General features: G+C 44.4%; 1 protein-coding gene and 9 non-coding genes across 12 annotated transcripts in view; all 10 read right to left on the reverse strand.

The window, feature by feature from the left end:
- The window catches only part of LOC134010795 (adhesion G-protein coupled receptor D2), a 57,761-nt gene extending 41,476 nt beyond the window's left edge, over window positions 1–16,285 (reverse strand). For all 3 annotated transcript variants that reach the window (XM_062450076.1, XM_062450075.1, XM_062450077.1), the window contains exons 1-17: window positions 16,054–16,285; window positions 15,103–15,744; window positions 13,868–14,062; window positions 13,432–13,505; window positions 12,684–12,983; window positions 12,378–12,489; window positions 12,135–12,281; window positions 11,833–11,920; window positions 11,619–11,730; window positions 11,295–11,350; window positions 11,070–11,196; window positions 10,106–10,209; window positions 8,937–9,039; window positions 8,288–8,441; window positions 7,759–7,892; window positions 7,352–7,467; window positions 6,414–6,534 (exon numbers count right to left, since the gene is read on the reverse strand). In XM_062450076.1, coding sequence (XP_062306060.1) covers window positions 6,414–6,534; window positions 7,352–7,467; window positions 7,759–7,892; window positions 8,288–8,441; window positions 8,937–9,039; window positions 10,106–10,209; window positions 11,070–11,196; window positions 11,295–11,350; window positions 11,619–11,730; window positions 11,833–11,920; window positions 12,135–12,281; window positions 12,378–12,489; window positions 12,684–12,983; window positions 13,432–13,505; window positions 13,868–14,062; window positions 15,103–15,744; window positions 16,054–16,276 — 2,808 coding nt within the window. In that variant the 5' untranslated portion in view covers window positions 16,277–16,285. The remainder of the gene's footprint in view (window positions 1–6,413; window positions 6,535–7,351; window positions 7,468–7,758; window positions 7,893–8,287; window positions 8,442–8,936; window positions 9,040–10,105; window positions 10,210–11,069; window positions 11,197–11,294; window positions 11,351–11,618; window positions 11,731–11,832; window positions 11,921–12,134; window positions 12,282–12,377; window positions 12,490–12,683; window positions 12,984–13,431; window positions 13,506–13,867; window positions 14,063–15,102; window positions 15,745–16,053) is intronic.
- Window positions 16,286–19,520: 3,235 nt separating this feature from the next.
- LOC134011458 (U4 spliceosomal RNA) lies at window positions 19,521–19,662 on the reverse strand. The gene has a single exon (XR_009928462.1). It is a non-coding gene; the product is annotated as a U4 spliceosomal RNA (small nuclear RNA).
- Window positions 19,663–20,089: 427 nt separating this feature from the next.
- On the reverse strand, window positions 20,090–20,231 carry LOC134011459 (U4 spliceosomal RNA). Its single transcript, XR_009928463.1, has one exon. It is a non-coding gene; the product is annotated as a U4 spliceosomal RNA (small nuclear RNA).
- A 427-nt stretch (window positions 20,232–20,658) lies between these two features.
- Window positions 20,659–20,800, reverse strand: LOC134011442 (U4 spliceosomal RNA). The gene has a single exon (XR_009928448.1). It is a non-coding gene; the product is annotated as a U4 spliceosomal RNA (small nuclear RNA).
- A 427-nt stretch (window positions 20,801–21,227) lies between these two features.
- LOC134011460 (U4 spliceosomal RNA) lies at window positions 21,228–21,369 on the reverse strand. Its single transcript, XR_009928464.1, has one exon. It is a non-coding gene; the product is annotated as a U4 spliceosomal RNA (small nuclear RNA).
- Window positions 21,370–21,802: 433 nt separating this feature from the next.
- Window positions 21,803–21,944, reverse strand: LOC134011462 (U4 spliceosomal RNA). Its single transcript, XR_009928465.1, has one exon. It is a non-coding gene; the product is annotated as a U4 spliceosomal RNA (small nuclear RNA).
- A 427-nt stretch (window positions 21,945–22,371) lies between these two features.
- LOC134011463 (U4 spliceosomal RNA) lies at window positions 22,372–22,513 on the reverse strand. The gene has a single exon (XR_009928466.1). It is a non-coding gene; the product is annotated as a U4 spliceosomal RNA (small nuclear RNA).
- Window positions 22,514–22,940: 427 nt separating this feature from the next.
- LOC134011464 (U4 spliceosomal RNA) lies at window positions 22,941–23,082 on the reverse strand. The gene has a single exon (XR_009928467.1). It is a non-coding gene; the product is annotated as a U4 spliceosomal RNA (small nuclear RNA).
- Window positions 23,083–23,509: 427 nt separating this feature from the next.
- Window positions 23,510–23,651, reverse strand: LOC134011465 (U4 spliceosomal RNA). Its single transcript, XR_009928468.1, has one exon. It is a non-coding gene; the product is annotated as a U4 spliceosomal RNA (small nuclear RNA).
- Window positions 23,652–24,078: 427 nt separating this feature from the next.
- On the reverse strand, window positions 24,079–24,220 carry LOC134011443 (U4 spliceosomal RNA). The gene has a single exon (XR_009928449.1). It is a non-coding gene; the product is annotated as a U4 spliceosomal RNA (small nuclear RNA).
- Window positions 24,221–24,246: the final 26 nt, after the last annotated feature.

Below are 24,246 nucleotides of genomic sequence, written 5' to 3' on the forward strand. Positions count from 1 at the left end.
AGCATATTATTCTCCCTGCTTTATTTTACCAGAACAGTTTTTGGGGGCATTTCTCTGTCCAAAATGAGCTCTTTTCATTCTGAAGTACCGCATATTGCTCACTTAGGCTTCTGTTCTGCGGACTAGCTAGACTTAATATTTATACGAGTGCTAAGCAGAGGTTCTGTATATTCAATCAATCGGAAGTAATTCTGTGTTTGATTTTGGTTTTATGTGACACTTCTTTGGTGAGAGCACCTTGCTATTTCAATGTTGAAGATTACGCTATCTTGCGAACAAACTTGCTCTCAAAATAATGTTTCCTGCAAAGTAAACACATCGTTGTGAAATGTGCTACATAGGTCTCCTTAAACACGTATCTTCTTCAAACCCAGAACAAGATGAAAAGAAGCACGAAAAAAGAACAAGTTGAGACAAAACACACTAAAAATATACTACTTAAGAATCGTGATAAGACCTAATTAAAAGTGCCATCTTCTTAGAAATGCGTGGTAGGAAACAACACTGACCTTGATATCCTGTTTAATATTGTTTTACACTGTCTGTAATTGAACATGCAATGCAAACAGTTTACTTTTATCAAAGGGAAATGTGTTTTTTTCTAGGCAGCATGACTCCAAAACAATATGGCATCCCCTCATGTTCTATAATCATTCAAATCCAATCAAATATTAAATAATGTTTCAAAGATAAATCATTGACCTAAAATGCACTTTTACCAAAATGTACTTTGTCTTGTCAAAATAAAACATCTTAATTATGTTGAACAGTTTGTAGTAGTTATGTAGTAACTAGATATTAAAGATATTGAATAACATTTCATTTAATTATATTCTAAACAGGGCACAGCAATGTATGATCACACACTTGTACTGACATTTCCTGGTAATCTGACTGTGTGTGTGTGTCTGTGTGTCTGAGAAAGCATGTGTACGATGCAGTACCATATTAGGGAGGTGGTGGGGGAAGGAGGTGGAGGAGGAAGAAGGAAGGGAGGGAGGGTGCTGTCACTGCCCCCAGAGAAGCTGAGGGTTCCTTTGAGTGGATTGGACACCTGTCTGGGACACTGGACCCTCCGGTTCTGTTTTTGTTTCTTGTGCTGCACAGGGGATTTAAAATAACCGGTCTCCCCTTTGTCTTAGGGGGAAGGGGCGGAAAGGTAGAGGAGGGCTGACACACACATGCACACAGCCCTACTGTAGATGGGAGCTGGGTTCTTTAGTAGCCCAGTCAAGTGTGGAGAGGAAACCCGACAGAGACTGGCTGAGAGGTGGCCGGGAGGCCCACGCTAATCCCCTCCCAGTCTACTCCCAATACAACCACCATTAATCAGTCTCAAGCACAAATGTATGGGGGTCAACTTCATTTGAATCCACTTTGCATATAGCTAAGACATGGCATTCAGTTAATAGAATAAACATCATGATAAACGTTTGTTCTATTAATAGTAAAGAAGATCAGGAACAGAGACAGAATTGGTTCCAATATTTCCTGACCAGGCATCCCCAGGAGCACAGAAACAATTGAGTAACACTTGGCTAATGATTGAGCAACCCAAAAAGTTGTAACTTGCCTAAACTAAACTTAAATTTGCTATGGATGTCCTCTTGTTGTCTTTTCACACCTTGTCACAAACATTTATGTTCATTTAACAGACAGCTGATAACCTTTAGACCATGCAGATAGATTTGAACGCAGTTTGGGTTAGACAGCCAGTTTTGTAATTGTTTTCCTGGTTTGGGTACTAAGAAAGGCCACAACCAGTCAAACAAACATTAAAGACGTTGTCAAAATAACACTTCATGTCAAGCAGCAAAACATTTTTTGAAATGTTGTCAAACAATATTTCATATCAAAGAACAAATCCTAAACAGATAACTGATGGGCATATGAATCAGTTATCTGTGTATTTAGTTGCTGCCGTGACAGTGAAACGCTGATATATTGAAAGACTGTTAGCATCCAAAGTCTATTGCGAAATGCCCTAAACAACACAGTATTAAAATCATTGATGTTACAATGCACTTGTGTGTGTGTACTTGCTTGATACGGATATTAAGGTTCAAAGGATTAGTAATTATAAGTACAAATATATTAACTATTTTATAAATATACTATTGCATGCCATGTATACCAACTGGCTGCATACACCCAACATGAAACTGAATAAACAAAAATGGATTGCTCCATCGTCTTACACAATAAGACCACAAACTGGAGGGTTGTAATGGTACTGCCCTCTACTGGTTACCAGGGAGAGCTGTTGGACGCTTCAAACTGAATTGCCTAAAACAAACCTGTAACAATACACACAGCACTCTTAACTAACACAACTAATTAAAAAACTGAGAAACGGTACCCCCAAGTTTACTTTTATGAGCAAACTCACTCAAGTTCCAGAGCCCCGGAACTCTTTTCCCATTTTCTCTCTCCCTAACCCTCTCTCTCTGTCTCTCTCTCTGTCTCTATCTCTCTCTGTCTCTCTCTCTCTGACTGTCTTTCTCCTTCTCTCCGTTTCACACAAAAGTTATTGATAGTTTGAAGTTATGGTCTAATAATACGGCGGACAATGCATGGGCAGGAGCCCATTATACTCAGGTAATGGATAGTGGGGGGGGGTTGAATGACATTGCACAGAGATTGGATGACGGAGGGTCACGCGATTTATGGCAGAGCAAAGCACCCCCCCCCCTCGTGCCGCTTATTTCCAGCTTGATAAGAGAACAGATGAGGCATGGCTGTATTTATGATACACACATTCTTAAGAGACCACTGAGGGAAGGATAAAACTCCAAAGGACTCAAATATTCAGATGAATGTTTGGTGAAATAGGGAGTGAGATTTTAGGTTGCTGTATCGTAGTCTAACTGCTTTAATAATGTATGTGACTGAGTCACATACATTACAGTATGGGTCTGTCTGAGTCAGAAATTTATGATTTTGATTTTTAATTTGATTGCATGTTATTTTTACAACTATTGCAAATTATAAGTACAGTAACTATTAGGTCCGTGCCAAATGAATTAAATTGTGGTCCACAACTGAAATTAAGTTTGGTAAAAATGGTAAAATACCAAAGGTTTATAAAAATAAAGATTGTTAAAATCGTAAACAAACAAATGCCACAAAAATACAGAGGAACATTTAAAGACACAGTACGTTTCTGCAAATAAGTCTGTAGGCTACCTCAATGCTGCCCCCCAAAACGATCAGCTAACAATTAAATAATGATTCTGTCCAGCAAAATATTTGGTTTGGACCAAAATGACTTTTTCTTAGCTTGTTTTCGTTGGTCAAAAACAAGAAAGAAAAAAACAACACTGTAAGTTTGCCAACAATCTTGTCAAGCACCCAATAGGTTGAGGTGTGTGATGAAAAAGGCATGTCAACATGATGTGTTTCATTGATTTAACAGTAAAGACCGGCCACTTAAGCTTTATGTTGCTTTGGCTAGCCCACTGGAAAAACAATTGCCACAAATAAAATACATAAAACCCTTACAACTTCAAATTTTGTCACTTGCTATCACTTTGGGCTTTGCACGCAGTAATAGTGTTTATGTGTGTTTTAGTTCTTTATGGTTGGCTTGATGTTGAACAGATTTTCCTTAGCAAAATGATCAATGTCACTGAGCTGACACATCTCTTTCAATGCTGAATATATGTTATATACTATTATTCATCCTGTTTTATTCAAGAATATAGCATGTGAGAATGATTGAGAAACAAGCTAAAACTCCTTTGTAGCGTTGCTTGTTTTACCTACAGATAAAGAAAGTGTGGGCAAGAGAGAGAGCGAGTAATAAGCGGGCAGAATTTTTTGGGAAAAAGAGAGCAAGAACGAGGGGGAGAAATCAAGTGAGAAATCGAGAATGATGAAGAGAGCAACTAAAGAGTGATAGTGAAGAGAGAGAGAGTGAGAGAGAAACAGTGAGAAACAGTGAGAGAGAAAGACAGAGTAGACAAAGCAATAAAGAGAGCAAAGGGGCCCACACAGGTCTGGAAATCAGCAGGAAAACAGATGAATTCATTCAAAATTGAACACTGGGGACTGCTATTTTCTTCATGTTCCAGTGGAAAAGGCTGGGCCAAAGACCTCTCAGTACAATTAAAAGATCACAGAAAACACCCGGAATGTTTCCTTTTGCGCTCCGCAGCGCTAAAAACACAAAAAACTTGGATCTTGGTGACTCACTGACAATATGGCTGTGATTTCCGCACCATCAAACAAGCGCAGCACATCCTCCTTGACTTGAAACACAGGTGAAAAAACACGACAATCAAATAATACTTTGTTGAGGGATTTTAGTAACTACATGGATTTAGCACAACCACATTTTCTACTTTGAAAAGTCCAACTTTATTTTAAATGTATTTAATTTCCATGCAATACTCAATTTTACAGCCCATCATAACTATAAAGTAAATTCACACTCAATATTTATTGCATAGAAAAGGGAATGTCTAGTCAATGGCACTACAAATTACCCTGACAACCCCACTGACCATCCAGGCACTGCCGTTGTCAGTGAAACAGCTTTGAGCCTAGCAGGGGTGTTGTGAGGCCTCCTATTCTCTGTGGCACGAGTCTTTAGAGTTGGCCTATTATGGTGTGGCAGCTGGCTGTTACACAGAGCTGTCGCCCCCCTCCCTCCCTGACACCACAGTGGCCCCGTCGCTTCATTAACTTCTCTTCAGACTGGGTGAGGGCAAGGGGCGGGGGGGGTAACTGGGCTGACCTCCCCCGCTCCTAGCTGGACTGTCTGGAGTCATTTGAAAAATGAATGAAATGACCTGCCAGGTTTTTTAAATATATATTCTGGTATATGTAACCAACCCAGAGGTTGGATTTGACGCTATTCGATATTGAGACGATAAACTTGAATGCCGTGATGGGATGGGACGGCGTTTTTGGACAAGAGAGTAAATCTGACTCAGGAGGGGAAGGCGATGTTTAAATCAAGCCTGTCTATAATGGAGGTATTTTCAGTATGTAAGGTTCACAAAATGTGGCAATCATGTGCCATACAAGATACGTGAATCTCAAATAAACCCAGTTTTTATCCATTCCATTTTACATGGGAACGGTCCAGCCAACACTGTGACTTCATCTTTACAACATTAATAAGAAGCTCTGCATTCATTATAGTTAATATATAAAAATAAAGATCAGATGTGAGAGAAAACAAACTATTTATAGAGAGGAGCTTTCTTAATGATCCGGCTCAGACTAAATCTCTATTGATTCCTTATAAAATATACAGCTCAATTATAGACACAGCTGATTGAAGATTACTACAAATTGCAATGGAGGATTTTAACACAGAGCAGCAGTGAGTCAGACTGGACTGCTGCAGTGAGAGTGTTACATGATTCTCTTTCTCTCCATCCTCCCAAGCCAGAGAAATTAAGTTTCACTGGAATGAATGTTCATGCACAAGTTAATTACTGGTTGCGAATGAAACATACTGATGTATTTTTTACAGTAGCTACACATTACAAGCCAAAGAGTGTGAATGAAGAGTGTTTAAGTAAAAACTGTTGTCCCTTTTCCACTTAATAGAATTTTTGGAAAATCACTTTCAATAAATAATAATAATGATATCTCCACATAACTAGCTACCTAATTACCTTTACAGCTGACCTTTCTACTCAGCACAAAAATGTATAACTGCTGGAAGAAGAAAAAAAACCATCTTCAAAAATCATGTTTTCAACAACAAGCAAGCACACAAAAAATCACATATTTAAAAGCAATTTCAGCCCAACCTTTTGTCACTGACAAAAACGAAAACCTTGAGTCTGTCGGTTCCCTTACTGACAGAAAGACTTAGACAAACACCATGTATAATAGAAAAGGCTTTCATATTCAGCATGTTGAATTGAATATTGCCTCGGTAAAGTGAGAATCTCTCAAAAATATCCCTTGCAGATTTATTGATTATTTTTATTTTACCAACTTCCATCAGTGTTCTGGAAATACAGTAACCACACTCAGTAAATCCACACCCATTTTTACAGTTCAACAATTTCAACTTCTCTCACTTCAGCTGATACCCGCTCCAGTCTTTACCAAAATGTCAAATACCTGGTCCATTGAATAGACTAACTTCACAAAAATATATGGCTGTCCATGAATAACACATAAAAAGTTGGGTACATTAAGGAAAATAACTGATAATGAGGAAAAGGGTGAGAGAAAAATTGGGAGAAAAAAAGAATGAGAGACATGGAGACATGGAGAGACATAGGAAAATAAATAAAGGGGAAAGCTTAAATGTGCTTGTGAGAGTGAGTGTGTGTGCGTGTGTCTGTGTGTGTGTGTGTCTGGGTGTGTACGTGTGTGTGCGGGTGCATATGTGTGGGTATGCGTAAGCGTGTGTGTATATTCCAGGCAGTCTGCAAGCCACATACCTGCAGAGAGTTGAGCAGGATGAAGATGTAACCCATGACTATGGAGAAGGGCACCAGCACACCACACAGCCAGGTCAGGCCTAGGATAGGCAGCAACACCAGCACTGCTTTCACTGCAGCCCTACACACACAAACACATACAGAGAGACACTTACAAAGCGGGATTATACATTCACTATTACCTTTTCCCCACCAATCAGGCACAATCAAGCGCAAACTCAAATCTACTGGACATGTGACTCGCTCTTTCCTCCCCGTGCTCCACTCTGGAATGAAGGGGTTAGCATTACCTGCCATCCTCTGTGCCAAATAAGCCAGGTTGGCAGGCGGGTCATTCCAAGCACAACAAGGGCCGCCGGTAAGGTTTATAGTGACAATTTCCACCCTAAATCCATCTTAATTCTGTTTTAGTATGGAATTACCTTCCCGTTCAAGTGACCACTAAACCACACCAGCTGGGGCTGATGGGGCCAGGCTCTAGTTTGTTTAGCGGAGGAATGTGTTTGAATTTCCACTGGTGCTGCTGTGCCATCGCCTCCCGGGCCGACTAACCCTCAAGGCCTACATTGATATCCCTCCACAGAGCTGTACTGTGGACCCTTGCGACTCTGTGGCAGAAATAACACGTACGAGTGTAAATTATTTCCACTGTTAAAATGTAAACACCCCTCGGGGATCAACTTATTCAATGTATTTACAGTCTGTTCCTTTTAACGAGCCAAAAACACAAGGTAGGAAAATTTGGCACACAAGAACTGAAAAAAAGCAAATTTCGAATAGTGACGATCAAAAAATTATAGACTGTTAAAGTTTGCACACTGCATTGCCAAACGGATGTCTGGTGCCTACTGTGAAGCACAAACAACGTGTCTTGCCATTCCAACCTGTTTGTTCCAGTTGTTTACAAAGGAGAAATGGCGTCCCCCTGTGGTAGTTACCGGATCTGTTCATAGGCCTGCTCCACAGGACTGCTGCCCAGAGCCAGCATGATGGACCTCCTCTTGGCTGTGGACAGAGTGATGACCACCACCCTCGTCAGGACCATGATGTTCACCTGGACGAGACGATAAAGGAGGAGACAGGAAGGAAGTGGAGGGGAGGACAGGAGAGGAGAGGGGAGGACAGGGGAGGAGAGGGGAGGGGGATTGGGGGTAAAACAAGAAAGATGACTAAATGAATAAAACTTTTCTGAGGTACAATCTTTTTCCCAAAACGAATAATTCCACTATTGCTGGAATTGAATTTGAGGTAGGGTGGCCTTCCTAATGCTGGGAGAGAATGTTGAAAAACTGGAGACACATTATGCTTTTTCTATGCGTGGTTGTGCCACAAAGTGGACTCTGACCATTATGATGAAGATGACAGGGCCAGCGAAGCCCCAGATGACTCCGTTCTGGACACTGAGCCAGCAGTGGCCATCAGCAGAGTACTTCCCAGAGGCCGAAGCGAGCGTGATGGTGACTATCAACACTGGCAGACCTGGGGAAAGGAAGGAGGAGAGGAGAGATAGAGGGGTAGAGAGAGAGGAAGAAGGAGAGAAACAGAGAGAGAAAAGGAGAGAGTGAGAGAAAGAGAGCGAAAAGGGGAGAGAGAGAGACACAAAGTGAGAACAAGGGATAGAGAGAGGGGGGGTAGAGAGAGAGATGAGAGAGAGGGTGATAGGGAAATAAAGACACACTAAGCCATGGGGACTTTCAGATCTACCCACAGCATTCACACAAAGCTGTTACCAACTTTCAGGGGACATGCTAACTAAAAGCTACCTCAGCGTGTCCCAAAAACAAGCGGTGAGCTCACAATGAGAGTAATAGCGCATTAGCTCCGTCACACAATTTCTTTGTTGTTAGGAGATAAAAGAGTGTCCCGCACCCTACCCCAGCCGATGAAGTAGTAGTACTTCATGTGGCGGTCTTCACTCAGGTTCACAGTCACCACCTTGCTCCAGAGCAGAAGGCCCTCCACCAGCATCCAGCTAAAGGACGCCATGAAGAACAGGTGGAGAAGGGCTGCCACCAGGGTGCACGCCACCTGGTGGGGTGGGGGGTTGGGGTAGGGGGGGGGGGGCACAGGGTCAGAGCAGTGTGGGTCAGAGGTCAGAGACACAACAAGGGACCATGGAGGGACTGTCGATGTGTGATGGATATTCATCGAGGGGTACAGCTCCCCCGCCTTCCCTCTTCTGCCAGCCCGCCCACGGTGCTCCATAACTGCAGTAGAGGATTGTTCTGTCGTTCTGGTCATTTGCTTTTAAGATGAGGTACGTGGATGCGTTTACACAAAATCCTCTCATTGCTCAATTTTGGCAGGAGCTCTATTATCCTAATGTTCGAGCAGAATACCTTTTTTCTTTTTTACATAATATTTATATAACTGAATTAAACTTGGGATCTATTTACATTTAAATGGCAATTGACAGCATTTCTGTCCAGATTAAGCACCTATTTTAAGAGATTGGATTGAGTCTGGTATCTATTAATGACACTGACTGTTATAGCAACACTCCTAATGTACTGGGGTTACTACCTTGTCGTTGACGGCTGAGCCACTGCAGAGCAGTACGACCTGGGCACAGGTCAGGGAGATGAACAGGTTCTTGTGGATCGATGTCCGGTCAGACTTTGGGATGCTGTGGCAAAATACATGATTGTAAAATACGATGATTTAAGGTTATTGAAAAACCTAATAGATTTATACCTGCACATTTAAAGAACAAGATCATGTTGACATGGTATTGATGAAATAAGACATGATTGGGGCTAACAAAAACATGTTCTTTTTCAAAATAAATTATTCATTCCGTGGTTTAATTCCTGAATATATTAGTGGCTTTCTTTCAAAGAATTAAGCAGAAACAGAGATTGGGTTGGAGAGGGTTAGTTGGAAATGCTTAGGAGATTAATGGCCATCGCTCGAGATCAGCCTGTAAAATATTCTGACATCATGTACATAGGGTGTGTTCATTATCCCATATTCCATCAGCTAGTGCATGTATGTTTGTATGTGTGTACATGTACAGGTCCTTGTGTCTGAGTCTGCATGTGTGTGTGTGTGGTGTTTGCCTGTCGGGTTTAGCTGGGACCTGGCCACCATAAATCCCCCAGTCAAATTGTCTATCCCAACACACGTCTGATTGGGACCTCCCTAGGTGACCCTAACCGTTAATTAACATCACAGTAATGCCACCATAAACCTTCAGAGGAGGTTTGGGGTGAGGGAGTGGGAGTATGTGCTTTTGTGTGTGTATGCATGTGTGTGTGTATGTATGCGTGTGTGTGTGTGTGTGTTTGTATAGGGGGCGTGGGGGTTGATGACACAACTAATTACCAGGTTAGAACTAGTCAATACTGATTCTGTCTTTAAACACCAGAGGCCTGAGGGAATCCTGACTAAAGGACCAAACCAGAATGGAATTGACCCAAGCTGACAATATGCCTTTCAATCTGCCTTAGCTTTACAACCAATTCTTTCACTGAAGATGTGGGCAGATATACTAATTGTCAAATTTTGGCATTGAACGCCTAAATGACTCAAGTGTAATATGAAGCGACCCTAACTGAATTCCAGTAGTGAGTGTTGGTTATGAGAGAGACTGTGACTGTAGAATAACAGGGGTTCCAGCTGGGCTCATTCGAGATTCAGGGGGAGAGGGGGAGAAGGGAGGCAGCCACTGAAAAGCCTGGAGTGCCACTCACTCCAGCACGGTGAACAGCATCAAGGTCACCACGAGGGCACACAAAGACGCCCCAGAACCGATAAACGTCAGCTTGGTCAAAATAACCTCCTCCTCAGGGCTCCACTGGGGAGAGATGAGCACACACACACACACACACACACACACACACATATCCACACACACACACATATCCACACACACACACACACACACACACACATATCCACACACACACACACACACACACACACACATGCACGTATGCACGTGCACACACAGAGACAGAAAGGGGAACACAGACGGTCACACAGACACAAGTAGGCACACACATTCATGGACAAACAGGGGCACACGGACACACATAAGTACATACAAACACCCACACGCACACATATGTACACACAGCACACACATGTACACACAGCACACACATGCACAAGTACTCACGGACACACCCACATAGATATAAACATGCATAAACACAAACACACACACACACGAGTACACACTGAGTCACACAAATACACATACAGTAGCAACTATTTAAAACAAACACTTGTCACGTATCTTGCATACTGTTTAGTGCTATTGAGCAAAATTAACTTTACAGTGTTGGTTGAGCCAGTGAGTAATTTGGTACTGTTGAGGCTGGCTAAAACTGTAACATCCTGGTTTTCAAACATATAGTGCCATCTATTGGACAATATAAAATAGTGCACAGGGTATACATCAGAATGGTGCTGATGTTCTATTGGTTTTGATGAATATTCATCACTAATATCAATAAGTAAGACAATGTGTGTATAAGTACAGTTTAAATGGGTGCTTAGCTTAAAAATAATTGTGTTACATGTGTGTCTAATTATAGCAACAAATATCTTCTAGCAACTAATATTTCCTATCAAATATTTGTTGTCATTTTCTTAATTTTCCCTGATTGTATCAATACAGTACTTACAATAGAAAAAACTGGCAACTGTTACCTTGGCTTCCATGTAATTCATCAACACTGCAAAGTTTGTGGTGTGGTTACATAAACAGGAAGTAGTATCAGAGCCAGCATACGTCACCACACATCCCTCAATGGACCAACCGTTGGGATAACCTGTCCTGCTTCGACATTACCAGGAAACAAAATACACGCATCACTGGCAGGACTGCATGAATTATCACGACCGATACTGACTCTTGCTCTCAGTAATACTTACATCAGGCTGAAATTCCAAAAGGCACAAACAGGCATGACTCGTGGAGTATACTCCACCTAGAATAGAAACAGATGTTTCTCTCCCGCCAGAAAACTCTAGGCCAAAAGTAACAAGGGATAAGGCCAGGGAACTGACCACAAACACCCGGTGCCAACTCTCAAACTTTGACAAAATACAAGTTAATAAAACACCTAAAGAACATATAACAGACAGAGACCCATATATCACATCATACCATGTGTAGTGTAGCCACCCCACCCCCATTCATGTGAATTATGAACAGACCGCTACCCGGTGTGTGTATGTTGTAGCAGTGGACCATACCACGTGCGAGGAAGAGAGGGTGTACTGAACGGCCACCGGGATGGTGTGGGCCTTGGAAGTGTCTCGGACAGACGCCGATATGACCGCACTGGTCAAGCGACTGGAGGGATCGCTGGAGGAGGATTACAACGGTCAAGTCAACCTATTTCATCGTTTCATGCGAGAATGTGAAATACTATTTTCCAATGCGCATAAATGTTGGAAGGTCTCCGACCTTTTGTCGTGTTTGGATCCTTCCATTCCAGACTGGATCTCCATCAGGTGACTGTAGTAAGTATGGATGAACATGAGCTCCTTGTAACCTGCAGGAAAAAAACAGAAACAAAACAGAAACAAAACCACTATGAATGAACTGTATAAGACATGTATGCTCAATTTCTGGCGTGTCCATATATGTTTGCTTGTGTGTGTATGGGTGTGTGTGTACATGTGCATGTTTGAGTGTGTATGAGTGTGTGTGTCCGTATGTACATGTTTGTTTGTGTGTGTATGGGTGTGTGTGTGTGTGTGCGTTACCGAGGGAGTGCAGTCTCTGGACCTCGATATCTGGGATGAGCAACTCATCCTGGCTGCTACCTCTGCCGGGGCCGCTACCGTACACCGGCGGTTTGAACACACAGCTGCAGCTCATCTGGGACAGCTTTCGAGCCTCGATGTGTACGTCTGGGGGTGCAAAAAGACACACAGAAACAATGATCATCAACAGCGATAAACCCAAATGATTGACATTTCCGCATGACAAACGCAAACAAATGTTACCTATGTTTTTCATTGACAGCGTGAAGCTTTGTCTCTCCAGAGACAGCACATCAGCTAACGCCGCCGTTAGCTTGTCAATACTCTCCACAACAGTAAATGGACCAACAGCAGTCTAAACACAGGATGAAAACATGTCAAATCATAACCAAAAAAACATCTACTGCCCCATCTCCTTTACTCATGACCAAATCCTCCGATAGGAAACTCACACATGCTCAACAGGGTTAGAATCGTTCTCAACTGCATGCCACGAGGCTGTGTTAACCCACACCCAGCCAAAACATGATCCTGTCCCCAAACACCCACCCCGTCTTCCGTCAAACCCAGCCACCGGCTGGCCACAGCAGGCTCCAGGACGAGGCTGGCCAGCTTTAGGTAGTTGCTGGCGATGGAGACCACAGCTTCCGAGGGCGGCAGAGTGAAGGCCAAGACGGAGGCGGTGGTGGCGGAGGCTGTCAGCTCCATCATCTGGGTCAGGTAGAGCACGTCAGCGGCTTGGAGGATGTCTGGCTCCGCCTCCAGCATCCTCAGCAGAGCCCTGGTCAGGTGGTTCATCAATGACAGCTCCGCCTCAGAAGATGCGTTCACGCTTATCTCACCCGTCACCTGGAGGGTTAAGACGGATCTCTCTAAACATGGTGGTTGTTCATTCTGAAATCATTTACTTTCAGTGGTTATGTAACAAATAATAATAATATAGTTATATTTTTGCATGACTGTAAACAAATCTTTACAAAACAACTGTACACTTTATGTAAGGGGGAATTCAAACTAAAAGACTCCAAACCACGTTTTCATATCTGTCATGAATGACATGGGGAATGCAACACAAATAAATAATAATAGCATGTCTACAAAGGTTGTGTGACGCACAACTGACAGTGCTGTGACATTTGCAAGGTCTTATCGTTCGTTTGGAGTCAATTCCCCTGGGAAAATGGGTATGCAACTATTGGTTTGTACTTCTCCGATGCAGAATCAAAGATGATACACAAGTAATGCTGTGTAACTAATTTACTGTACAGCTGCACAGCTGTAGGAACTTCCGACTTACAGACATGGAGAGCAGATCTTTGCTCACTTTGGTGAAGAACGCCGTCTTGGGGAAGCCAAATATGTCCAAGCTTTCTGTAGTGATGCATTAATGAAATTAATATTAAATATAGTGTCAAATCAACAACAACAAAAATGCTAGTAGCACATAGGTTGACCTGAACTACCATAATGGTGATTGAGTTGGCTGAGATAGCAATGATAGGTGGAATGTGGCTTCTTAGTAAGTTTACCCACACATAATTTATTTAAACTATAAAGTTCAAAAACTGTTTTATGATCTACTTTGTACTTATTGATTTTCACTCAACCCACACCTGCTCCCTCCTATTGGGTCCTTGGGGAAGGATTCAAGAATTGCCAAAAAAGCATGTCCTTGAAACAATCAAACGTTGCTTTGATTTTGACGGTGATTGTTTACTTAAATTATGTATCACCTTTCTCAAACTGGCAGACGGCCCCTCTCAACGAATCACACGCATCCAGACCCCAACTCCCACTTTGGGGGTCGAAGGTGACACACTGCCCAATCTTGGGGGCGTTGACTGCCTCGTCAGAAAAGTTGTGATAGGGCTCCAAACCTGCGTTCCGTAGGGTGTCAAGAAAATGGCCCGCTGACTCACTGTTATTAACTGGCAAGGAACAGAGAGGATCACAATAGAGGAAGAGAAGAATAAATGATCATACAATAATATACCTTCATCCACAACCTGAAACTCCATGACTTAAGTCTGCAAAGATTTTTTTTATTATTATTTATCTGTCACCGCCTGTTAGGAGGTTTGTGAAACAATGAATCTGACACGCCTTCTTTAAGCTACAGAATAGTAAAAAGACATCCAGATCTCCAGGTTTTGAATTGAATAACATTACTGAACTGTATATGTGATCTGCAAGGGTATGTAACATTTAAAAGGCATACTGGCACTGTGAGCCCCTAATCTATTTGTTTCCACATGACGTCAGAACGAGTCAACTTTGTTAAATGGTCCGATAAGGAAGGGAGGGCCCGTCTCAGAGTCACACCATCTGCTCTGCATGTTCTCTGTCTTGTGGAGGGGAACCAGAGCTGTTGCTGAAACTCCCATTACTCACAGGGGATGGCTGTCTCAGAAAGGAGAGTTTGTTTTGAAGGGTGGGATTCAGAATTACGGCATGCGCAAAATATTTACAACCATTTAGGGCCGCGTTTGCCAATTACAACTTGGCCACCAGCTTCCAGCAGAAGATAGAGAAGGGAGAGAAGTGTGTGAGTGAGTGTGTGAGAGAGCAAGGGAGAGAGAGTCAGAGAGACACAGAGAGAGACAAAGAGAACATGAGGAGAGACCAAGAGAGAAAGAGAGAGGCAGAGAGTCAGAGTGACACAGACAGAGAACGATAATGAGAGAGAGAGAGAGAGAGAGAGAGAGAGAGAGAGAGAGAGAGAGAGAGAGAGAGAGAGAGAGAGAGAGAGAGAAACGGCTCTGCAGCTCTGGACTCATAACCGTGTCAAAAAAGGAAGATATGAGTGACAGAGGGAGTAAGACAAAGAAGACAGGGACGAATTAGAGCTGGGGGATATAGGTTATGGAGGCAGAGAGAGCAGAGAGGGAGTAGTTTAAGAGTAGTTTGAGACCAAACTGAAAGACTAGTCCTTTTCAAATTAACTCCACCTCCCCTGCCTAAGTTTTACCTTGACAAGGGGTGTCTCCCCACACACTCTTGAGGGAGGACTCAATTTCTAGGGCGGCCTTGCTCCAATTGAACACCAGCCCAGGTGAATTGAACAAGCATTCCTTTTCCATGGCGTGGATTTCACTGTCGTTCAACGCCCGTTCCCAAACGTTCAGCTGTGATATACTACCAGAGAAGGACTCGACACTCCGGAATGATCCGCCAAAGGTGTCCTGCTCCTGGCCAATGATGAACAGCCCCTCAGGCCCGATGTCCCTCCCCACATTGAGGCCGTCCCCTCTGTTGATGAGACTCCCGTCGGCGTACAAGGCCCATCGCCCGCCATGTCGGCTCCAACCGACACAGACGGAGTGCCAGGAGCCGTCATGGAGGAAGGCCTCCTGGTAAGGCCCATGTGTGCCATGGACCAGCAGAGCCAGCTGGACTGGCTGGCCCTGAACCAGCCTGCCACGGAGCTGGAACTCATTAATGAATGACTTGATGGAATAAGAGAAGACAGTGGAAAATCCGAAGCAACTCGGGTCGAATCGGAGGCGAGCGCAAACGGTCACTGAGCCCATGGAGGGGAACGTGTGCAGGAGGCGCGCGTTCTTCTTGTCGGATCGACCCCTGAACTCCAGGATGAGGGTCTCAATGGAACCTTGTCCCCGTCAGACAGAGAAAGAGAAATAACAGTTGAATGAGCAATGAAATGCTGGGAACACACTTGAGGGGATAGAATGATATTAGGACATTTCAGCTGTGGTCATATTGAGGTTGTAAACACTTGTGTGCCATTTATACACAAGGACTTTTTAGCCGTGTCGTCAGTACAATTTCAAATGTATTAACCATATTCTCATGTGCAAATGGGTATATTTTACTCAAAGCACAAAGACCCTACTGTTGCTAAGTAAAAGGTGCTGATATTTCAATAAAAACCTGGTCCGAAATGGCACACTGAACTCACTTTTCAAGTGTGTCATGACTTTCCTGGCAATCCAAACAGGCTGGGTTCTGTTCAAGGACGTCAAGAAGTTGGTCAACTCTCGATTCTCAAAAGCGTTGTAGACGATGGCTAAGGCCCCAGTGCGCTGGTTACATAGGCGTCCAGAGCTGTGCCAGGCTAGCCTTTCTGGCACATAATCATAGTAGTACTCATCATAAGTAAACAGTGTCCTGTTTTCCAACATCAGTGGTGCAACTGAAAGGTAAAAAAACAAACAAAAGATGATCTTGGAAGTAAAGCTCCTTTGTACGGAATTTGAACCGAGGTCTCCCGAGTGTCATTATTAAAACTGTCCAGGCCAAGGACTTAGATCACGGAGCTCCTACAATCCCTGTGTCTCCAGAACAGTGACTCCTCTTGGGAGCAAGACCACTAAACTATCTCCACTTGAGTTACTACCAAGGCATTATTTTGAATTAGGGGCTGTAATATTAATAACATAATGAGAGTTTAAGCCCTGTGCCCTTGCTTGTGGACTGTTTTTGGTCAGCGGAACTATTTTACACGAACTCAGCATAGTTAGGGAATGATGATTGGACTGATTTGAGAGAGACAACAATAAGAGACTACAATAACAGATACTACTGTATCACAGTTACAAGTTAGAGATTTCCTTTATAGATATAACAGAGAATGAATAAATGAGAATTGGATAAAACATGGAATTCACAAGCACTAGTAATACACGTGGATGAAAATGGGGATGTTTGAATTTTTCACTTATAGCTTCTTACCTGATGTGAAGTGTGGAAAACATATCTACAAATGAAGACAAAAGCGTTTCCTTTAATTGGAACCAAGTGTCATGATCATGATAGTACTGAAACAAAACTTATAAAATGTTCATGTCGATATACACAAAGTTAAAGCATTTGGAACAGCTGTTTGTAGGTTTCACCTTCCACAAAATCAAAGTTTGAAACCCTTTGAGTAGGCAACATAAAAGCATGCCACTTATATTTTATCTATAGAACTTCCTATCCGAAAACGTATAATAGCTAAAGACATGTACTTACCAATAAACTCAGGTATTTGAGTTTAAACCACTGCATCCTATCAAACTGCATGGAAATGTGTTAGTGTGGTGGGGAAAGAAATCGTGGACAAGTCACGCATCATTATCCCATAATTATAAATAAGCGCAAACGTTAACAGGTTATTATATTATTCATCCTAACATTTTGAGCATGTTTTTGTGTTCCGTTCCATCCTACCTGAATATAGGCTACTTGTGACGGCTCGTATTCAAAGGTATTTCTCCTTTTTATTCCACTTCTGTTATCATTACAAGGCAGTATTCAAAAACGAACAAAAAGTATAGTCTAATCCCGCGCTTCCTTAGGCTATTTTTTATACAAATAGACAGATATTCTGTGTAATATCGAACGAAATCTGTCGATAAACGTATCCTTCAATAACTTGGGGAAACTCCTCGATTACATCAGGCTTCATAAAGTAATGCAGATCGGGAGAGGAAGAGCAGTGGATGATGACGCTAGACTACGCTAGAGGAATCGCAATTACGTTGCATACATGTCTTTAAAAACGAGTTAATTACAGTTTTTGTTTTCAAATGCTAACCTGCATTGGTCAAAACTGAAGTCACATTATCAAACCTCTTCACACAGTCCGCATAACAGAAGTGTACGCTACGTGGAGCAAACTGTGAATCATTTGTTATTGCTTTCACACAAAGGGCATTCAATGACCACTTTCTCCAAAATCAATGAACTTTTCCTCATTTATTAGTGATGGGAAGTTCGGATCCTTTTACGGACTCGGTTCTTTGAATCTCGTTCATTAAAAGGAACGAATCTTTTTTCAAGGGGGTGGGGATAATTTACCAATTATCACGGCAAACAATTACGCTGCACTGAACTGTAAGTAAAGTACAAAAAAGTTAAAATAACGAAACCTGTAATTATTACTTGTGAACGAATATCATTCACGTCTTACTAAACCTAGTCACGCAAAAGTAAACGAGGTAAACAAATCCTTTCTGTTTCCTCTTCTGAGCCTATGCAGGTCACGTGAAAAATGATCCAAAGATCTGTATCCGAAGACCCAGTCAAAATGAACAAATCATTTCTGTTTTATCTAGCTACCAGTACTGAGCCTATGCAGGTCACGTGAAAAAGGATCCAAAGACTCATACCCGGCAGATGAACGAATGGTTCACCTCCCGACCGTGTCTTCGGATCAATGTTTCGTTCCTCTGCCAACCGAGTCCTCGGATCAATGTTTCGTTCCTCTGCCGAGTCCTCGGATCAATGTTTTGTTCCTCTGCCAACCGAGTCTTCGGATCAATGATTCGTTCATCTGCCATGTACGAGTCTTTGGATCCATTTTCACGTGACCTGCATAGGCTCAGTACTGGTAGCTTGAGGAAACAGAAATGATTCGTTCATTTCCCGACTAGGTCTTTGTACGAGTCTTTGGATCCTTTTTCACGTGACCTGCATTGTTTTAGTAGAGGAAACAGTTACCTCTCCCGATGCGCTGCCATGAGAAAATAAACGAATCTCTCTTTGAGAGGACTCATTACTCCCGAGTCCTTGTAAGGATTCGTTCAAAATGAACGAATCGTTCACGAACGACACATCACTGTCATTCATACAGGGCTGCCAACTCCCACCCATTGGCCGTGAGACACACACATTTCAACCAGTTCACACGCTCTCACACACATTGTATTTCTCACGCTGAGAAGGCAACGCCAACCAAGTCCTAGTTCTGCTAACGTTGTAAACAGTAATGGACGAGGCGCAGATCAGATACATTGAGTGAAGCAACATAGACACGCGGGAGAGGGGGCGAACACACGTGAAATGTAAAAACCAAGTTATGGCAAATGTAGCCTTTGGCATTAAACAGCTTGACAAGAATATTAGCAGAATATTTAGTAGGCCTAATCATTTCGAACACAGCTGATTGCAAATACAGCTGTTTTTGGTCTCAAAACCAAACAGACAAAAGGAGACAGCTTTGGAATGATTTATAGTTTGGAAACATGGATCAAGGAAGACAGCTGTGTAATAAAATAAAATAAATGTGGGCATTTGATATCGGCAGCATACCTTGTAAAATGACAAAGGACAAAAACTTGATGTACATTATTGTCAGCATCAGCAAGGTATGAATAATTTCTAAGAACAATTTTTCATTAAATCAATTGTATTGCTTTACCTGCATTCTGACATATATAACAATATCTCGACTACGAAATGCGAGATCAAGGCATTGTGGGTAATATGCTGCAAAGGTGCCTGCTGAGGCCGCGCGTGCCAGGGAACTGTAGGGATCCACAGGCCTCAAGCGCGGAACCACCAAACCTACCTCTGTGCCGGAGAGCGCCGGGCGGCACAGCAGCTGAAGCATCTGGGCTCGTTGCCAAAACATGTAACCATTGTCTTTCACACTGACGTCAGCCTCCGTGGAGGCCATCAAAAATTGTCAAGGCTGACTATATTTCAAGACAATCCTGACGGGGTATTGGGTTAAGTTTTCAACCAGCAATAATCACGTCTCAGCTAGACTTCATAGACTACGATATTGCCTCTGCAAAAGGATAGCTGACAAAGCAGAGGGAATTCAGCCTGGTGTAGGGGCACAGCCGAGCCATGGACGGTGTCCCATTCTTGGATTCAGGCGTATGTTGAGGATCAATTTAGGATCGAGCGTGTTGGCGCATTCTTTCAAAATGCCCTGGATGTTACTGAAAGTATTGAACAAAAGAGCGGGTGGGTGAGCTTTGTCGGACTTTTGCGGACCGAATCCTGAAGCCTTAACGCAAATGCGAGAGCAAGGCATTGTGGGTAATATGCTGCAACGGTGCTTGCTGAGGCCGCGCGTGCCGGGGAACTGTAGGGATCCACAGGCCCCAAGCGCGGAACCACCAAACCTACCTCTGTGCCGGAGAGCGCCGGGCGGCACAGCGGCTGAAGCATCTGGGCTCATTGCCAAAACATGTAACCAGTGTCTTTCACACTGACGTCAGCCTCCGTGGAGGCCATCAAAAATTGTCAAGGCTGACTATATTTCAAGACAATCCTGACGGGGTATTGGGTTAAGTTTTCAACCAGCAATAATCACGTCTCAGCTAGACTTCATAGACTACGATATTGCCTCTGCGAAAGGATAGCTGACAAAGCAGAGGGAATTCAGCCTGGTGTAGGGGCACAGCCGAGCCATGGACGGTGTCCCATTCTTGGATTCAGGCGTATGTTGAGGACCAATTTAGGATCGAGCGTGTTGGCGCATTCTTTCAAAATGCCCTGGATGTTACTGAAAGTATTGAACAAAAGAGCGGGTGGGTGAGCTTTGTCGGACTTTTGCGGACCGAATCCTGAAGCCTTAACGCAAATGCGAGAGCAAGGCATTGTGGGTAATATGCTGCAACGGTGCTTGCTGAGGCCGCGCGTGCCGGGGAACTGTAGGGATCCACAGGCCCCAAGCGGGGAACCACCAAACCTACCTCTGTGCCGGAGAGCGCCGGGCGGCACAGCGGCTGAAGCATCTGGGCTCATTGCCAAAACATGTAACCATTGTCTTTCACACTGACGTCAGCCTCCGTGGAGGCCATCAAAAATTGTCAAGGCTGACTATATTTCAAGCCAATCCTGACGGGGTATTGGGTTAAGTTTTCAACCAGCAATAATCACGTCTCAGCTAGACTTCATAGACTACGATATTGCCTCTGCGAAAGGATAGCTGACAAAGCAGAGGGAATTCAGCCTGGTGTAGGGGCACAGCCGAGCCATGGACGGTGTCCCATTCTTGGATTCAGGCGTATGTTGAGGATCAATTTAGGATCGAGCGTGTTGGCGCATTCTTTCAAAATGCCCTGGATGTTACTGAAAGTATTGAACAAAAGAGCGGGTGGGTGAGCTTTGTCGGACTTTTGCGGACCGAATCCTGAAGCCTTAACGCAAATGCGAGAGCAAGGCATTGTGGGTAATATGCTGCAACGGTGCTTGCTGAGGCCGCGCGTGCCGGGGAACTGTAGGGATCCACAGGCCCCAAGCGCGGAACCACCAAACCTACCTCTGTGCCGGAGAGCGCCGGGCGGCACAGCGGCTGAAGCATCTGGGCTCATTGCCAAAACACGTAACCATTGTCTTTCACACTGACGTCAGCCTCCGTGGAGGCCATCAAAAATTGTCAAGGCTGACTATATTTCAAGACAATCCTGACGGGGTATTGGGTTAAGTTTTCAACCAGCAATAATCACGTCTCAGCTAGACTTCATAGACTACGATATTGCCTCTGCGAAAGGATAGCTGACAAAGCAGAGGGAATTCAGCCTGGTGTAGGGGCACAGCCGAGCCATGGACGGTGTCCCATTCTTGGATTCAGGCGTATGTTGAGGACCAATTTAGGATCGAGCGTGTTGGCGCATTCTTTCAAAATGCCCTGGATGTTACTGAAAGTATTGAACAAAAGAGCGGGTGGGTGAGCTTTGTCGGACTTTTGCGGACCGAATCCTGAAGCCTTAACGCAAATGCGAGAGCAAGGCATTGTGGGTAATATGCTGCAACGGTGCTTGCTGAGGCCGCGCGTGCCGGGGAACTGTAGGGATCCACGGCCCCAAGCGCGGAACCACCAAACCTACCTCTGTGCCCTGTGTCGGAGAGCGCCGGGCGGCACAGCGGCTGAAGCATCTGGGCTCATTGCCAAAACACGTAACCATTGTCTTTCACACTGACGTCAGCCTCCGTGGAGGCCATCAAAAATTGTCAAGGCTGACTATATTTCAAGACAATCCTGACGGGGTATTGGGTTAAGTTTTCAACCAGCAATAATCACGTCTCAGCTAGACTTCATAGACTACGATATTGCCTCTGCGAAAGGATAGCTGACAAAGCAGAGGGAATTCAGCCTGGTGTAGGGGCACAGCCGAGCCATGGACGGTGTCCCATTCTTGGATTCAGGCGTATGTTGAGGACCAATTTAGGATCGAGCGTGTTGGCGCATTCTTTCAAAATGCCCTGGATGTTACTGAAAGTATTGAACAAAAGAGCGGGTGGGTGAGCTTTGTCGGACTTTTGCGGACCGAATCCTGAAGCCTTAACGCAAATGCGAGAGCAAGGCATTGTGGGTAATATGCTGCAACGGTGCTTGCTGAGGCCGCGCGTGCCGGGGAACTGTAGGGATCCACAGGCCCCAAGCGCGGAACCACCAAACCTACCTCTGTGCCGGAGAGCGCCGGGCGGCACAGCGGCTGAAGCATCTGGGCTCATTGCCAAAACACGTAACCATTGTCTTTCACACTGACGTCAGCCTCCGTGGAGGCCATCAAAAATTGTCAAGGCTGACTATATTTCAAGACAATCCTGACGGGGTATTGGGTTAAGTTTTCAACCAGCAATAATCACGTCTCAGCTAGACTTCATAGACTACGATATTGCCTCTGCGAAAGGATAGCTGATCAAGCAGAGGGAATTCAGCCTGGTGTAGGGGCACAGCCGAGCCATGGACGGTGTCCCATTCTTGGATTCAGGCGTATGTTGAGGACCAATTTAGGATCGAGCGTGTTGGCGCATTCTTTCAAAATGCCCTGGATGTTACTGAAAGTATTGAACAAAAGAGCGGGTGGGTGAGCTTTGTCGGACTTTTGCGGACCGAATCCTGAAGCCTTAACGCAAATGCGAGAGCAAGGCATTGTGGGTAATATGCTGCAACGGTGCTTGCTGAGGCCGCGCGTGCCGGGGAACTGTAGGGATCCACAGGCCCCAAGCGCGGAACCACCAAACCTACCTCTGTACCGGAGAGCGCCGGGCGGCACAGCGGCTGAAGCATCTGGGCTCATTGCCAAAACACGTAACCATTGTCTTTCACACTGACGTCAGCCTCCGTGGAGGCCATCAAAAATTGTCAAGGCTGACTATATTTCAAGACAATCCTGACGGGGTATTGGGTTAAGTTTTCAACCAGCAATAATCACGTCTCAGCTAGACTTCATAGACTACGATATTGCCTCTGCGAAAGGATAGCTGACAAAGCAGAGGGAATTCAGCCTGGTGTAGGGGCACAGCCGAGCCATGGACGGTGTCCCATTCTTGGATTCAGGCGTATGTTCAGGACCAATTTAGGATCGAGCGTGTTGGCGCATTCTTTCAAAATGCCCTGGATGTTACTGAAAGTATTGAACAAAAGAGCGGGTGGGTGAGCTTTGTCGGACTTTTGCGGACCGAATCCTGAAGCCTTAACGCAAATGCGAGAGCAAGGCATTGTGGGTAATATGCTGCAACGGTGCTTGCTGAGGCCGCGCGTGCCGGGGAACTGTAGGGATCCACAGGCCCCAAGCGCGGAACCACCAAACCTACCTCTGTGTCGGAGAGCGCCGGGCGGCACAGCGGCTGAAGCATCTGGGCTCATTGCCAAAACACGTAACCATTGTCTTTCACACTGACGTCAGCCTCCGTGGAGGCCATCAAAAATTGTCAAGGCTGACTATATTTCAAGACAATCCTGACGGGGTATTGGGTTAAGTTTTCAACCAGCAATAATCACGTCTCAGCTAGACTTCATAGACTACGATATTGCCTCTGCGAAAGGATAGCTGACAAAGCAGAGGGAATTCAGCCTGGTGTAGGGGCACAGCCGAGCCATGGACGGTGTCCCATTCTTGGATTCAGGCGTATGTTGAGGACCAATTTAGGATCGAGCGTGTTGGCGCATTCTTTCAAAATGCCCTGGATGTTACTGAAAGTATTGAACAAAAGAGCGGGTGGGTGAGCTTTGTCGGACTTTTGCGGACCGAATCCTGAAGCCTTAACGCAAATGCGAGAGCAAGGCATTGTGGGTAATATGCTGCAACGGTGCTTGCTGATGCCGCGCGTGCCGGGGAACTGTAGGGATCCACAGGCCCCAAGCGCGGAACCACCAAACCTACCTCTGTGCCGGAGAGCGCTGGCCGGCACAGCGGCTGAAGCATCTGGGATCATTGCCAAAACATGTAACCATTGTCTTTCACACTGACGTCAGCCTCCGTGGAGGCCATCAAAAATTGTCAAGGCTGACTATATTTCAAGCCAATCCTGACGGGGTATTGGGTTAAGTTTTCAACCAGCAATAATCACGTCTCAGCTAGACTTCATAGACTACGATATTGCCTCTGCGAAAGGATAGCTGACAAAGCAGAGGGAATTCAGC

Source organism: Osmerus eperlanus, chromosome 24 (genome assembly GCF_963692335.1).
Source record: "Osmerus eperlanus chromosome 24, fOsmEpe2.1, whole genome shotgun sequence".
NCBI lineage: Eukaryota > Metazoa > Chordata > Actinopteri > Osmeriformes > Osmeridae > Osmerus > Osmerus eperlanus.